Here is a 15,623-nt window from a genome sequence, read left to right as displayed (position 1 = left end):
TATAGAGCATTCCTGGACATATTTTATGATGTCTATGTTATATCTTAAAATCAATTTGATTTTTAAGAGTAAACGGACTAAGCAGAGAAAAAGGATAGATAACTTTTTTACATATCTATCGAAAAGGTGAGCTCTAGAATAGCAGGAACCTTAATTCATCCATTTATGCACCTTCCACAACTATTAAAGGGCCTAGCAAAGAACTCAATAAATTTTTGTTAAATAATTTTTAAAAGAAGAGTGGTTTCCTAAGACACTCAAGAAGCCTTCCTAAAAATGGAAACAAAAATTTCTATAACAGTTCTTATCATTAGATCCTACAGCTTAACCATTTGAATGAATGAAATTCTTGCTCAAATTATAAATCCATGTAAAACTGCATTTGACGCCTACTTTTGGAGAAGGGATACATTCCTGATCCCTTCTAATGGCAGTGCTCACCGAGAAAGAATTTCTGGCCCCAATCTATTACTGCTTGGAAACTTTGACCAGGGTGCAAAATCTTTCCTTCATTAGACATATAATTTAGAAAACCTATTTTAGAAAAAGCTTATTTTCAAAACTCTATACTTTTGCCTCTTCGTCCTAATATGGAAATCATCTCTTAACTCTAGTGTCTTCCTCTACCTCGTTTACAAGAACTTTCTCCCAATACTACTTCCTTCCTTTCCAGGATCTTCAAGTTTTCCTTCTCCATAAGGTCCTTCTTTTCTGCCTTTAACACAACACAATCTCTCCCATTTTATGAAGACTGTTTAAAAGGTGAATGATTCTGTGTTAACTGTCATATTCTTTGAATATGATCTCTAACAGCTATTTCTACCTCCTATCATTTATTCCCTTAACTCCCTACAAATCTCTTCCAATCTATGCTTCAGATTAAATAACTACTGAAAACAGTCAATGACTACTTTCTCAGTTCTTGGGTTCTTTGCCTCTTTTTAACATTTGACAACCTTAACCACCCACTAAAACTCTACTCTTGACGATCATGGCACAATATGATCTTATTTCTCTTTCTATAACCAGGACTACTTTTTATGTCTTTATTTCACTTGTTCCTCCTTCCTTTTTCAAATCTGGATGGATATTTCCCAAGATTTCTTGAGTTCTTCTTTGTCTGTAAACACCTTTAAAAAGGCCTAGCAAGCCTTACAGTTTCTGCTATTATCTCATGTAGAAAAACTACAAATATGTAAAGCTGCAGTCTAAGTCTCACCAGTTTCTCCTGCAAAATTCCCATCTCCCAGAAAATATACTGCTACCTCATCTAAATGCCACATACGTAACAGTGAACCTATGTTCTCCATTAGGAGTTCATCATTCTTATCAGAGAGCATCTAACTCTGAGTGCTAACTATTCCGTACCATAAAACTCTAAAACACTACTTTTTTACAAGTTTATGGTACATAAAACATATCTGATTTAATGTATTCCTAGTTTCATTCAGTATTATCTTAAATCAATTAATATGCATTATCTTTCACTTAATAAATTAATACTGCTTAATAAAATAATATTGCTTTACTGTACCCAAATATTGGCCTTCCAATTAAGATGCCTAATCCTGAATTAGATGCTTTATGCTGAACTTTTTAAAAATTAAAAAGTAAATTTCTACTTCAAAAATATTACAGGACCAACCAACTCTTCTCTTTTAGCTACGTCATCCTACAACATTTTTGTTAGTTCATTCTGATAAAAGAACAACTTAAACATAAGATTACTGATTAAGTATGAGTTTGGAGAATGAGCAAAAAATGAAATTGAAAATCACAGAGAGAAAAAGAACAAAAGCACAATCCCAAAAGATCTTTTTAGTTTACTTAACTAAGCATCTTCTATTTAGTAGTTACCATTCATTCTTCTGCTCTAAAAAGAAACCTCTCGTGATTAGCAAAGGATATTCTGACAGAATCAGATAGATTTGGATTTCAAATATAAGCTCTAAACTCACTGGGTACCTTTACCCAATTTCTCACATGTAAAACAGAATAGAATTAAAGATTCAAGAAATATAGCACAATACCAGATATGTACTAGATGCTCAGTAAATGCTGGTTCTTGCCTTTTAAAATTATTTTAGAGAAATGTTTTATTCAGTCCTTAAAAGTAAACAGCTATATTTAAATGGCTACATATAATTTATAAAATATAATGCTTCAAAACAAAAATTAATATCCTATATAATAAAAGCCTAATATGCTAAGTGTCCAGTCGTCTGGTCAGTCATTCAACCAATCAAGTGTAATATGCTAATGATATGCTAAGGCCGCTCAACCGCTCGCTATGACGTGCACTGACCACCAGGGGGCAGACACTCCAACTGGTAGATTAGCTTGCTGCTGAGGTGCTGGGGTCTAGCCAATCCAGAGTGATACGGGTCGGACATGCCCTGGAGCCCTCCCTCAAGCCCTCCCCAGCTGGCCAACCTCCCGCATCCCTCCCCAGCCCCAGTGGGGTCCCTCGGCCTGGCCTGCACCCTCTTGTAATCTGGGACCCCTCAGGGGATGTTGGAGAGGCGGTTTCAGCCCAATCCCGAATTTGTGCACTGGGCCTCTAGTATAAATATAAAAGAGTATGTGGAAATAAAAGACCAAAACACCGCACACTGTTAAACTGAAGAATGTAAGTAATACAGACTTTTATATATTATGGCAACTAGTAGAAAACAACAGGCCCTTACTCCCATTTCTAACCCCCCATTTTTACTGTTTGCTTATGCAACAGAAACTAAAACACTAAACAAAAAGAATAGTTGACAGTATCATCAGAGCATATGTTTGCTGCTCTACCAGACCCTCATTGTACTCCCCCACAAAAGCAAACAACATTAATAAACATATCTAATAAATTCAAATCACCATGAATGATATTATGATGAATGCTAAGAAATTTATAACAGGATTTCTTCTAGCTTAGGAATCACTCTCTAGTTGTAGAGGTAAATTATATTTACATTAAAACATATATACATATACATATACATATACATATACACATACACATACATATACATAAACCTTCTCTAGTCTATAGTTAATCAAGAGAAACTTCAGGAAATAGTAGGAATTCAAATCCACCTTGAAGAATTCACGGATTTTCCACAATAAGAGAAATAACACATGTCAAGACACAGAGTTAATGATGCTTTGCTTGACTGACTTTGAAAGAAACTCTTTGAGGCAGAAAGAATACAAAAGATACTTAAAGAAGACATCACCAGGCAGATACCAGCCTATGGTAGGTATAAAATTCCAGGATAAGGAGAGTTATAGAAAACAAGAAACTTCTGAAAGCACTTTCAGGAGAGTGACATAACAAAGCTGTATTTCAGGAAGACCTCATTTACTTCTGTCACTGTGTTCAGACTGTTTGTGCTAAAGATAAAGTATCTTAAATATAGAATTATGGTTAATAAAATATTTTCAATTCTGTGAGATGGTAAAAGAAGTCCAAAATCCTTTATCTAAGTCTTGGAGCCAGCAGTATTTCAGAATTCAGCCCTTTTTTGTTTTAACAAAATTACCACAATGTGCATATATCCCCTCTTCCTGGGTTCAGGGCAGCAGTTCATTATAAATATTTCTACAGAGGGAGATAAATAAAGGCTACAAATGGTCTTATACTGCTTCAGGTCAGGTTCTCCACAAACTGAATTAACAAAAACAATGTTTGGTTTTGAGAGGTTTTTGGATTTCAGAATTGCACATAACTGTAGATCAGAAATGCTTGGCTGATCTTCACTCCAGTCCCTTGACAAAACTGGGGTTTGGATCAGTGCTAATGCTATGCTAAGTGCAAGCAAGGGTCTCTGGGAAGAAGAAAAAAGCAAAGGACTTAGTAAGGTTTTTAGCAACATCTGGAAGAAAAACAACAAATGGTAATGAAGGTCTTAAGAAGATCTTCAGAATAGCACAATGGCCAAGAACTTATATTCAGTCCCTAAATGCCACCACTTAAGAATTCTGTAGCTTTACCCACTTCGAGCATTAGTCCCTTCCAGCTATTCCTGTTCTTTCACTTTAAAAGCAAATTATAAAAGTCTTGGGGAAGGGGAATGCTTAGGGAAAACATAAATGAAACTCACAGGAAAGCTAGATATAGCACATCTATTTCAAATTAAAGAATGTAATTAAAATGTACTAAAGATTTTTTAAATGTAATTTTATAAGCACATTGTTTCCTTTAATTCCCTTTCTATTCTTGTCTGCTTCTGTGTGTTTTTTTAAAAATATATTTTCACTGATTTCAGAGAGGAAGAGGGAGGGGGAGAGAGAGAAACATCAATACAGAGAATCATTGATCGGCTGCCTTCTGCACACCCCATACTGGGGATGGAGGCCACAATCTGGGGAATGGAACTGTGACCTACTGGTTCATAGGCTGATGCTCAACTCCTGAGCCATGCCGGCTGGGCATGTTTTTACAACAGGGTTGAGTCTAGAACAGTACTGTCCAAGAGAAAAATAGTAATACAAGCCACAAATGTGAGTCGCGTGTGTAATTTTAAGTTTGGTGGTAGCCAGATTTTAAAACATTAAAAGGAATAGCTAAAATTAATTTTAATAATATACTTTATCAAATCAAACATATCCAAAATATATTCAGATTAGATCTCTGTCCCCTCTCACACCTGCCACTTTCAGGGTTGCCACAGGGTTTCTTTCATTTGGTCTTTCCTTTCTCCTCAGCTATACTATACTTAATTCTAATATGGGTTAAAATTACTTTAAAAAAACACACAATTTCTGATGGAAAAAAAAAATAGCCCTAACCGGTTTGGCTCAATGGATAGAGCGTTGGCCTGCGGACTCATGGGTCCCAGGTTCGATTCTGGTCAAGGGCATGTACCTTTGTTGCGGGCACATACCCGGTAGGGAGTGTGCAGGAGGCAGCTGATCAATGTTTCTCTCTCATCAATGTTTCTAACTCTTTATCCCTCTCCCTTCCTCTCTGTAAAAAATCAATAAAATATATTTGAAAAAAAATAAAACTCCACCTTTAAAAAAAATCTTTTATCAAATTTGCAAGTTTACATTTCAAAGCACTAGCTGAGGTTTATACGAGCAAGGACAAAGGCCGGATTCTTTCATTTCTTTTAGGTTATCTAAAAATAGAAGTATTAAAACCATAGTTGTATCAGTAAGAGAATCCTTATCTGTCATGTCCTTGGTTCTCTCTCATTTAGAACATTCTAGATTGATCATGTACTGATAATGGTTGAGGGTGGGTGGTTCATGACTCTTTTCTCTGTTTTGCTATATGTCTGAAATTTTCCCTAATAAAAAATAAAGATAAGGAGCAAGTCCAAAGGAGGAGGGGTCAGCAAAGGAGGAAGAGGGGAAGGACTGTTATTAATAAATCCTATTACTTTTGATATGATGTGGAAAGCAATTACTAGTATAATAATCCTCTGAAGAGATTAAGAAATCAACAGCTTAAATAAATTCTGATTTTGAGACTGTACATCTAAAGAACAATATTATTTCCCTCTGTATAGAGTACAATGCTTACTTTCTGAAACCTCTTTTAATTATTTGTTCAGAGTTCACACTTTTATTAGAAAATTGGCTTCTCCCCTAAATATTTTTCTTTTACCAACCACACAATTTCTTTCTACTGGGCAGAAGCAACAAACATGAACATGCTGCTTTTAAAACATTAAAAGGAAGAGCTAAAATTAATCACTCTTAGATTTATCACTCTTATATTTCTCATAGTCAACTAGGCACAGTTTGGGACAGGTTACTAGGTTTGTATATGTGGTTTTCAGCCCCTTATGTCTAAAATAACAACACAATTCCTAGTAAAAGCTTGCATGTACATTCTGAATCTAGAACAAGTGAACCATTTTAGGTGATTCCAAAAGATTACCCTTATGCTTTAGTAGTCGAGCCAACCCTACTTAAATCTCTGGCAACTCTTGAGGGTGTGTGCTTCCCTGTATTACCTCAGAGTGGTTAATTAGTTAAACTGAAATTAGGCTTCTGTCACCTCTAAAATTTTCCTCCAAATATGAACCAGAGTCTCCAGTGGTTTCAGCTGCTTGAACCACATTGCGGTATAGATTTAACATTCTGAGGCATTCTCAAATATTCCCAAACCACAGTGAGAATGTGGGCTACAACAGGAAACAGATGTGAGTTAACAAGAACATTATCTCTACAGAGAGGAGGTAATAGCAAACCTTCTATAAACATCACATCCGGTTTTTGGAGCAGTTTCATCAGTTCATTAAATGTCAAGACAGGATTACCCATGAATTCTTGGAAGGCAGCCAGTCTACTACCCAAGTTGCTGCTATGCCACTTTACTTAACTAGGCATGTTAACAAATAGATGACAATAGGACAGTGATGGCGAACCTATGACACACGTGTCAGAGGTGACAAGCGAACTCATTTTTTTGGTTGATTTTTCTTTGTTAAATGGCATTTAAATATATAAAATAAATATCAAAAATATAAGTCTTTGTTTTACTATGGTTGCAAATATCAAAAAATTTCTGTATGTGACACGGCACCAGAGTTAAGTTAGGGGTTTTTCAAAATGCTGACACACCGAGCTCAAAAGGTTCGCCATCACTGCAATAGGACAACTAGGCACCTATCATAAAATGAATTGGAGTGGGAATGCTATGCAGTAAAAGAGAAACTAAAATTATGCTCACAGGAACTATTCCTCTTCTAATGTTCCAGGCAATAGCTAAATCAAGGAGCGAATCAGAAGTTTTAAGACAGACAAATAGATATTATTGGGGGTTGATTAACACACTTCATAGGACATAAAATATAATTTAACAGAAATGGCACTTAAAAAATAAAATATAGCCGAAACTGGTTTGGCTCAGTGGATAGAGCGTCGGCCTGCGGACTGAAGGGTCCCAGGTTTGATTCCGGTCAGGGGCATGTACCTGGGTTGCGGGCATATCCCCAGTGGGAGATGTGCAGGAGGCAGCTGATCGATGTTTCTCTCTCATCGATGTTTCTAACTCTCTCTCTCTCTCTCTTTCTCTCTGTAAAAAATCAATAAAATATATTTTAAAAATAAATAAAATAAAATAAATAAAATAAAATATATACCCATGGAAATAACATTTCAGTCATGCAGAATCTCGCAGGGGTGACAAGTAAAGAGAAATGCTTTGGAGCAAGTAGGGGAAGTAAGGGGATGCCATGCACCTGTTTAAGAGAGCAGGAAGGGCAATGACAGTGCTGCATTTAAAGCCTTTTAACCTGGTCCAAAGTAAATGCAAGTGATTTTTTAATATGAAGGGAAAGTATCATAATTGCACTAGATCGTTTTATTTTTTTTCAAGAAGTCATGCTTAAAATATTAAATATTTGCAGTTACTAAGTTCTTTTACAGAGAGAGCTAAGAATTGCTATTGTCACCAAAGCTTTCTAAAATCTTAATTGCACAGAAAAACTATAAAATTGAGAACAGATTTTCAGAAAAAGGCATAATAAACAGCAACATCACCTTAGTAAATTATACTGAACTAGGGGCCCACTGCACGAATTTGTCCATCTTGAAAGGAACTGTGGGCCGCACGGCTGCGGTGGGCACAGGGGTGGGTCTTAGCCCATCCTCCGCCCCTGCCCTCCCCTCCCCCCCTCCCCTCTCTGCCAGAAGCCTCGCTCCCGCTGCCGCTGCTCCCATGCACTGACACACTGACGGCACCAGCCCTGCTCGCACCTGCAGCGCGGAGCGATTGGGGCCTGGGCCAGCAGCGGGTGCAAGCGCGGCCGGCACCATCAATGGGTGTGAGTGGTAGCTGCTTCCCTGATCACCCCTCAGGAGCAGGGGGAGGTGGAGAAACCCTCAGTGCAACAGATGTTTTTGGCAGTGAAACCTGACCAAGAAAAATGAGAATGTTAAGACACAACATGTTTCTGCCTACTGCAGGATCTCATAAAGCAGAAATGGAGGCTTATTTCAAGTTTCCCCTATCAGAAAAATAGAAATGATCCTTTCTGCACATGCTTTAATATTTATTATCAGGAAGCCCCAAAACACTATATTAACACTTGGGTGGAGAAAGGGCAGGGAAATCCAGCGCAGACAAGTAAACCAGAAGCTGGTTCATAAAAGGCAATTAAATATTAGCATAATGAAGCAGCATAAACAAGTACCAGCATGTACCTTTTAACTGACACATACAGATAAGTAGTCACTCTCAGGTGACAAGTAAGGAAATCAGACATATCCTCACAGATGCAGGCTTATATTAAACCACAGGCCAATATTATGACTGTCTTTCAGAAAGTTTGACATTAGCAATTCCTTGTGTCCCCTCATCCCTCTCTACAGAAGATGGTTATAAACCTCAGATAAACCTATTTATTCTTTCTGCAACTCTGTATAATAAAAATCGAATCTCAAACCCAGAGCTTCCCATTACTTTTCTCTGGTTTCCCTAATCCTTAGACCCAGTTCCCCAATATATCCAACATTTGGTTATCCTCCCTTACAAAAAAAGGGAGTGAGAACCCGACCTAAGGAATCTCCACTAAGGAAGCAAATGTACATTCTGAGCTTTTCCCATAAGATCCACTTGAAACACAAGATTTACTATGCCTTACAATGCTACATAGTAATTTACCAAAGAACTATCTTCTCTTCCCAAATGTACTATAAACACATATAGGGCAGTTTGATCCCAAGTAAACTCTAAGTCTTCCAGAAAAGAACATGGCTATTAAATCCATAATTTGATATTTTCTTATTGACCCAGGGAAAAAAAGCAGTTTTCACTCTTGGGCATGACAAAAGTTAGGAAGCTTTCTTAAAAGGATGCATCTAGAGGAGAGCATGTGACCTAGACTAGGGTCAGGTCAGTACTTAGGATCAGCTGCTACATAACAAAGGCTAACAAATAACCTTCTAGAAAAAGAAGCATTTTAAAAATTATATATCTTTTCAGAAGTTTTCAAGTTCAGTATAATCCATCTACTATTCAGTAAAGCAAGATGAAAAGCCAGTGGTGGCAGTTGCTCCTATAATCACTACTAGTCTCAGGGAAATTAACAGTTTTTCTCCCCCAATTATGTAAGATTAATTTAGGTAAGGAGCTGCGCTCTTTCCTTAGTTTGTCATATATCAGCAATTTTACACATCATCCTAAATTCAGAAGAGAAAAAATAACACCACCAGCTCTTTATTTCCCAAATGTGTCTGTGAAAAGAAAATGACAAAAGCATTGATGCTCAATTAGGGAAACTTCATCAGAATCTTCAGGGGACAGAATAAGGAGAGGTGTGTGTGTGTATATATTTTAGTGGAAGTTAGATGCACAATTAACCCCAAATAACCTGTCAAAAAGAGGACAAAGACAAATAGAAGCTGAGTTCTAGCAAAGCTGGAAGAAGAGAAACAGATCTAAAAGTTAAGTTTAAAAATGTTGGTACCACTCAAGGAAGAAGTAAGTGAGGGAGCAAATGACACTACCATATACACCTGTATACAATGTATATAGCACAGGACAATAGACAAAGATATCGGAATAAATACTAATTTTAAGATCTACTGGATTCACAGCAAACTAAGAAAATAATTCGCATTTAATCAGTATTACATATTGTTATGTAATGTGTATTCATTTTTATTCTTTTTCAAAAATATTTTTAATAGATTTCAGAGAGGAAGGGCAAGGGAGAGAGAGAGAGAAACATCAATGATGAGAGAATTGATTGGCTACCTCCTGCATCCCCCCACACAGGGGACTGAGCCTGCAACACAGGCATGTGCCCTGACTGGGAACTGAACCGTGGCCTCCAGGTTCATAGACCAACGCTCAACCACTGAGCTACACCAGCTGGGCTTCATTTTTATTCTTAAATACTATCACTCAGAACCTCCATAAATTCTCATTTCTTTACGTGAATCCCTCCTGAACTATTTGTGATTTTGAATAAATTTCTATATTTAAAGTGCTAAAAGTGACCTGAAATGGGAAAGCTAAAAAAAAAGTAAGACCAAATATGGAATTTAAAAAATCCCTACAAAATAAGAAATCAAGTGTTCTTCCCTACTTTAATTATGTTCTCTTCCCTTATGTACAGACAGTCTTCTTGGACACATAAGCTTTAAACTTTTTCGAAGAGTAGTTATTACCTATCAATCATGGATAGTCCACAGCTGATCAACAATACACACTTGTGAACTGGTTGGGAATGGGCGTGCAATTTGTATTCAGGCCAACCAAGTGAAGCTAATAGCCTTCTGAAAAGTGAACCCATAACCTTTGTCTCATTAGCACTGTACTCCAGCTGTTAAAGATTGAAACACTAACTTGGATTTAAAGGGTGGGGGGCAATAAAACACTAACAACAGGGAGAAAATTTATATAGTCAAGTCTACGAAAAATTTTCTATTAATGGAAACCAGCTGCAAGAATAAGAGATGCAGTTTTCAGTATTTGAGCCTGGTGGGAATACTGATGGGATTTTTCTATTCCAAGTTTCCGTTCTGAAGCGAGGCCCTTCAATTCATTATTCTCTCAGAGTCCCTGGAACTCCTAAGAATACCTTTCTGAAATAAAAACTCTAGATCCCAAATTATCTATGTACTAGAAAATACCTGCTGTGGCTTTGAAGAGACATTCAAAGTGATTCTTGATATGAAAAGTCATGCATTCCTCAAAGGAATAGTATGATCAAAACTCTGTTTTAAATATGCAATCCGTAAGATTTCTAGCACAGCTTAATTCAAAGCTGTGAAATTTAGACTTCATGCTCAATATTAAAGCTATAAACCATTTACAAAACACTGAAAAAATACTCACCACTAGTTGTTTCCACCATACTTCTATTCTGATACTACAATTTAATTCTACCACCTATATAGATAAAAGCCTAAGCAACTGTTACAACTGGTTAACAGAATGACCAGTCGACCAGTTGCTATGATGATGCACTGACCACCAGGGGGCAGATGCTCAACGCAGAAGCTGCCCCCTGGTGGTCAGTGCGCTCCCACAGCCAAACTCCTGTGGTGGGCCAACTTCCTGTGGTTCCTCCCCCACCCCGCAACTGCCCACCCCTCACCAGCCCCAACTGCCCCAATCGGGACTGGGTGAGATGGCCCTGATCAGCCCCGACTGCTGGCCAGGCTGAGGAACCCCACCTGTGCAGTGCACGAATTCATGCACCAGGACTCTAGTTTGGTAATTATTTTTCCCAAGCTTTGGTTAATTAATCTTTCTCCCCATAGTTCATAATCAATTTAACAACAAAAAGGCTATACACACACATGGGCTTTGTTTTCCTGACATGACTACCAGCTTTTCCAGTATAGATCTTATATAACATTTGTTTTGTGCATAAACTGCCCCTAGGAAATTTAGGCAGTGGCTTTTACCCATAATGAAGAAAATCATTCATATAAGTGATATGAAAGATGAATACCCATTTCTCATACCAGTATAACTCAGAAATCCTAGGATTAGGTGCATGAAAACACATTAATTCCTAGAATCCTAAAGGTTGAGCAAAATTTCTGTAAAAGATTCCTCTAGAACCCCAGACAAAAGGCAAGAATATATGCATCAAATTACCATAACTCAAAACCATTATAAAACTGGTTCTAAAATGAAAAGCAAGAAACAAACCTCAATTTTGTCTGTTTTGGCATCTCCCCAGTATATTTTGCCTTCATCATAATCCAAGGCTAAACCATTTGGCCAACCAAGAGAAGTGTTAACCAACACTACTCGATCAGAACCATCCAGAGCTGCTCGTTCAATTTTTGGGATTTCTCCCCAGTCAGTCCAATACATGTACCTATAGAAGTAAACACACACACACACAAAAATGAGCTAAAAACAGATAATAAACTATAGCTTTCAGATATACTAAGGTGAGATCGACCAGTCATATCACACTGATGTCATCAATAAACACCACAGAAGGGGGAGAAATAGCACTTAAACATACCAAGAGTATGTTTAAGGCATTTATACTAGCAGTGTATAAGCTTGAAGGGAATTTTCACATCAAGTATTTTCTAGAGCCCTAACTGGTTTGGCTCAGTGGATAGAGCGTCGGCCTGTGGACTGAAGGGTCCCAGGTTCGATTCCGGTCAAGGGCATGTACTTTGGTTGCGGGCACATCCCCAGTAGGGGGTGTGCAGGAGGCAGCTGATCAATGTTTCTCTCTCACTGATGTTTCTAACTCTCTATCTCTCTCCCTTCCTCTCTGTAAAAAATCAATAAAATATATTTTTAAAAAAGTGTTTTCTAGAACTGATAATAAAAATGCCTTCCAATAAATAATGAGATTCCATATTTAGTTATGTTTTTTCAAAATATTTTGTGCTCCTTCCCCGGGGGGGCGGGGAGGGGCAGGGTAGGACACTTGTGTCGTCGTCATGGCGACAACGCAGGCATTCTGCACCACCCCAGCTGCTCCAAGCCTCTGGGCAGCGTGGGAAGGTGGAAAGGCGGCTCCGGCCGGAGTGAAGGCGGTGCCGGCAGCCAGGGGGAAGGAAGGCCCATTCTTGCACAAATCTTCGTGCATCGGGCCTCTAGTCAGTAATAAACAGAGTTCTCTAACAAACTCACTGTAGTGCCAAGTGATTCTTCAGGCCCTTGAGAGTTTAATTGGCTCTAAGGCATTGGTATATACAGAAGTGTAAGGATTTGTCACTACGTTTGCCCTCAGAATGAATATCATAGTTAACAAATAACATTGGTGAGTATGTAGAAAACTTTGTTTCCCTGGACTACAGTCAGGGTGTTATGTCACAAAAATAAAAATAAGCCCTGCTGGTGTGGTTAAGTGGTTGAGCGTCGACCCATGAACCAAGAGGTCCGAGATTCAATTCCTGGTCAGGACACATGCCCGGGGTTTCAGGCTCAATCCAGTAGGGGGCGTGCAGGAGGCAGTCAATCAGTGTGTCTCTCTAATCCATGTTTCTATCTCTCCATCCCTCTCCCTTCCTCTCTAAAATGGATAAAAATATACTTTTTTAAAAAAGAGGGGGCATGCTCTTCATAACTTCTTCCTTCCTATAAAAAATAAAAAAGACTGGGAGTCAAGCTGCATGGCCTGACAAAGTTTTAAAAATAGAGTCATTTATATATTTGAAAATATATGACAGAAGATATGTTTTTACCATATCATTCCAGAAGCACTGAAAATAAAATGAAATTAAATGAAAGGGGAAGAAAAAGAGTTCTGAAAACTATTTCTTTTAACATTTTTCATGGTCATGATGCAACCTAGACAAAATCTGCAGCCAACACACAAAGTCAGCAAGCATGGACTTAATTTAGAAAGAAAAACTATTCGAAACATTCAAGGGTAAAACTAGCAATTCTTTAACTTGATATTTTATTACAATCACTATATACCAAAAATGGAAAGCCATTTATTGGAAACCATATATCAAATTGTTTTTGTCAATATATTTAGGGACCTATAGAAAACAAAAATACCAGGCAAAATGTTCTATTAGCAGAGCTTCTTACCCAACCATGGGATCTAACACAATAGCCCGGGGTTCCTCTAAGTCCTCCGAAATCAGTATCTTCCTCATGGTCCCATTGAGCCTTGTTACTTCTATCCGATCAGTGCCAGTGTCTGTCCAATAAAGATTTCGGGCAACCCAGTCAACAGCAATACCATCAGGATGTGCAATCTGAGCAGTGACCACAAACTGACTACCAGATCCATCTATGAATGAGCGACGTATGGCCCTCACTTCATCATCAGTCCAGTAGATATAGCCTTCCACAGGATCATAATCTATAGCAATGGCATGACGGATATCTTCTAACTGTAGAACAATGTCTGTGAAGTCTGGTGTATCCAAAGAAATGCGTCTCAAGTCTGTCCTTCGGGCTAAAAGCAATAATTCAGTGGCACCTAGAACAAAGTAGAATAAATGAGAAGAAAAAAATAAAATTAAAACACACAAGCAAAATTGAGCAACTCTAAATAAAGAATGTAGAATTCCTTTAGGAATTGACACGTAGTATAAAAGGATACTAGCATCTATTTAAGGTGAAAATGAAAAGTAATGCAGTGAAATAGAAATAGCTTGACTATGAGGTGAAGCTCTTTAATGACTGAACTCTGGTTTCATTCATTATATGCAGCCTCTGGGGGGCTGCTTAAAGGTATAATGAATACTAAGTAAGTAGTGACTAAGAAATTAAGTAGCTGAATATTAACGGAGGAAGGAGATAGGATATAGGTCCTTTGTTCAAAAAGTATGCTTTTGCCAGGGCATTGTGGCTCAGTGGTGAAGGTTGACCTATGAACCAGGAGGTCATAGTTCCATTTGCGGTCAAGACATATGCCTAGGTTGTGGGCTGATCCCCATTATGGGGCATACAGGAGGCAGCCAATCAATGATTCTCTCTCATCACTGATGTTTCTATCTCTCCCTCTCCCTTCTATCTGAAAGCAATAAATAAATGAATATATATATACACACACATACACACACACACACATATTAAGTATGCTTCTTTAAAAGGTAAGGAAATCTAGAACAAGGTCATCTAGAACAAGGTCTTTTTGTGATTGATAAAGATATTCTAAAATTGGATTGTGATGGTTGCACAACTCTGTAAATTTACTAAAAATCATTGACTTGTACACTTGTAATGGCTAAATTTTATGGTATGTAAATTATATCTCAGTAAAGCTGTGGACAAAGCTAACTATAAGATAAGGCCTGGCTGAAGGAAATAGCAACAGAAGACAGAGGGTATCAGATAAATGTAACAGTGGTTAAAAGTACGAGTTGTGGATCTGCTAGAACTGAATTCAAGTAGCTATACAAACTTAGACAAAACACCCACTCTCTCTAAGCCTAGTCACTTTGTCTGTATCTCACAGGGTTGATTCGAGCACTCAGGAATGTACTGAACATAAAAGTACTCAATAAATATTAATTAATATATTATTATCATTAGAAAATACTTTAAAATTTTTATTTCACTGAGTTTTAAATCCAATTTATTTATGAAATATTTTAAACTCAAATTAGTATTCAATAAAAATACAGCAGAGACTGAGAATATTTATAATTGTTCAAGTAAATCACTAGCAAAAAGTCATCTAATTATAAAAGCTAGTAAGAAAATTGACATCCAAAAGAGTGAAAAAAGATTCCTAACCAAAGCAGTAAGTGCAAAGGAAAATACTAGCATTAAACTGACAAGAGTAAAGCTCTCAGCATCAGCTTTTTAAATGTAGAATTAATTGTAAATGAACTCTGTCTTGAAGAAAATATAGCCCTAAATGCCATAGCAGGCACCAAGCAGGAATAACTGCAAAATTTACTGCCTTTGCTCTGTCAAAAGGAGGCAGCCCAAAACTTTGTAAACAAAGAAGTCACAGAAAGTTAAGCTGTTAATTTAAGCAAGGTGATCAAAACAGAATAGTTAACTGAAGGCTACTACAGGTCAAATATATATCTGAATTTCAAAATAGCTGTTAAACATGTACCCTTTGAGGGAGTAGACAGACCACTATTGCTAAAATAAATCCTGTTTTAAAGTCAGGCTACATATTTTTAAACAAAAAGGAAACATTACAAAAACCTTTTGTTTTAAATTGAAACCAAATTACTGTTTGCCATGGAAACCGTCTGACAAGAGTCAGCCA

General features: G+C 37.5%; 1 protein-coding gene across 2 annotated transcripts in view; it reads right to left on the bottom strand.

Moving 5' to 3' along the window:
- Nucleotides 1–15,623, bottom strand: part of LRP6 (LDL receptor related protein 6) — a 136,232-nt gene that overhangs the window by 49,386 nt on the left and 71,223 nt on the right. For both annotated transcript variants that reach the window (XM_081083446.1, XM_081083447.1), the window contains exons 6-7: nt 13,475–13,871; nt 11,615–11,786 (exon numbers count right to left, since the gene is read on the bottom strand). In XM_081083446.1, the coding sequence (XP_080939572.1) occupies nt 11,615–11,786; nt 13,475–13,871 (569 nt within the window). The remainder of the gene's footprint in view (nt 1–11,614; nt 11,787–13,474; nt 13,872–15,623) is intronic.

This window comes from Myotis nattereri, assembly GCF_964212035.1.
Source record: "Myotis nattereri genome assembly, chromosome: 2".
NCBI classification, from domain to species: Eukaryota; Metazoa; Chordata; class Mammalia; order Chiroptera; family Vespertilionidae; genus Myotis; species Myotis nattereri.
The sequence above is the reverse complement of the archived record's forward strand: the minus strand, read 5'-3'. Positions and strand labels throughout refer to the sequence as shown.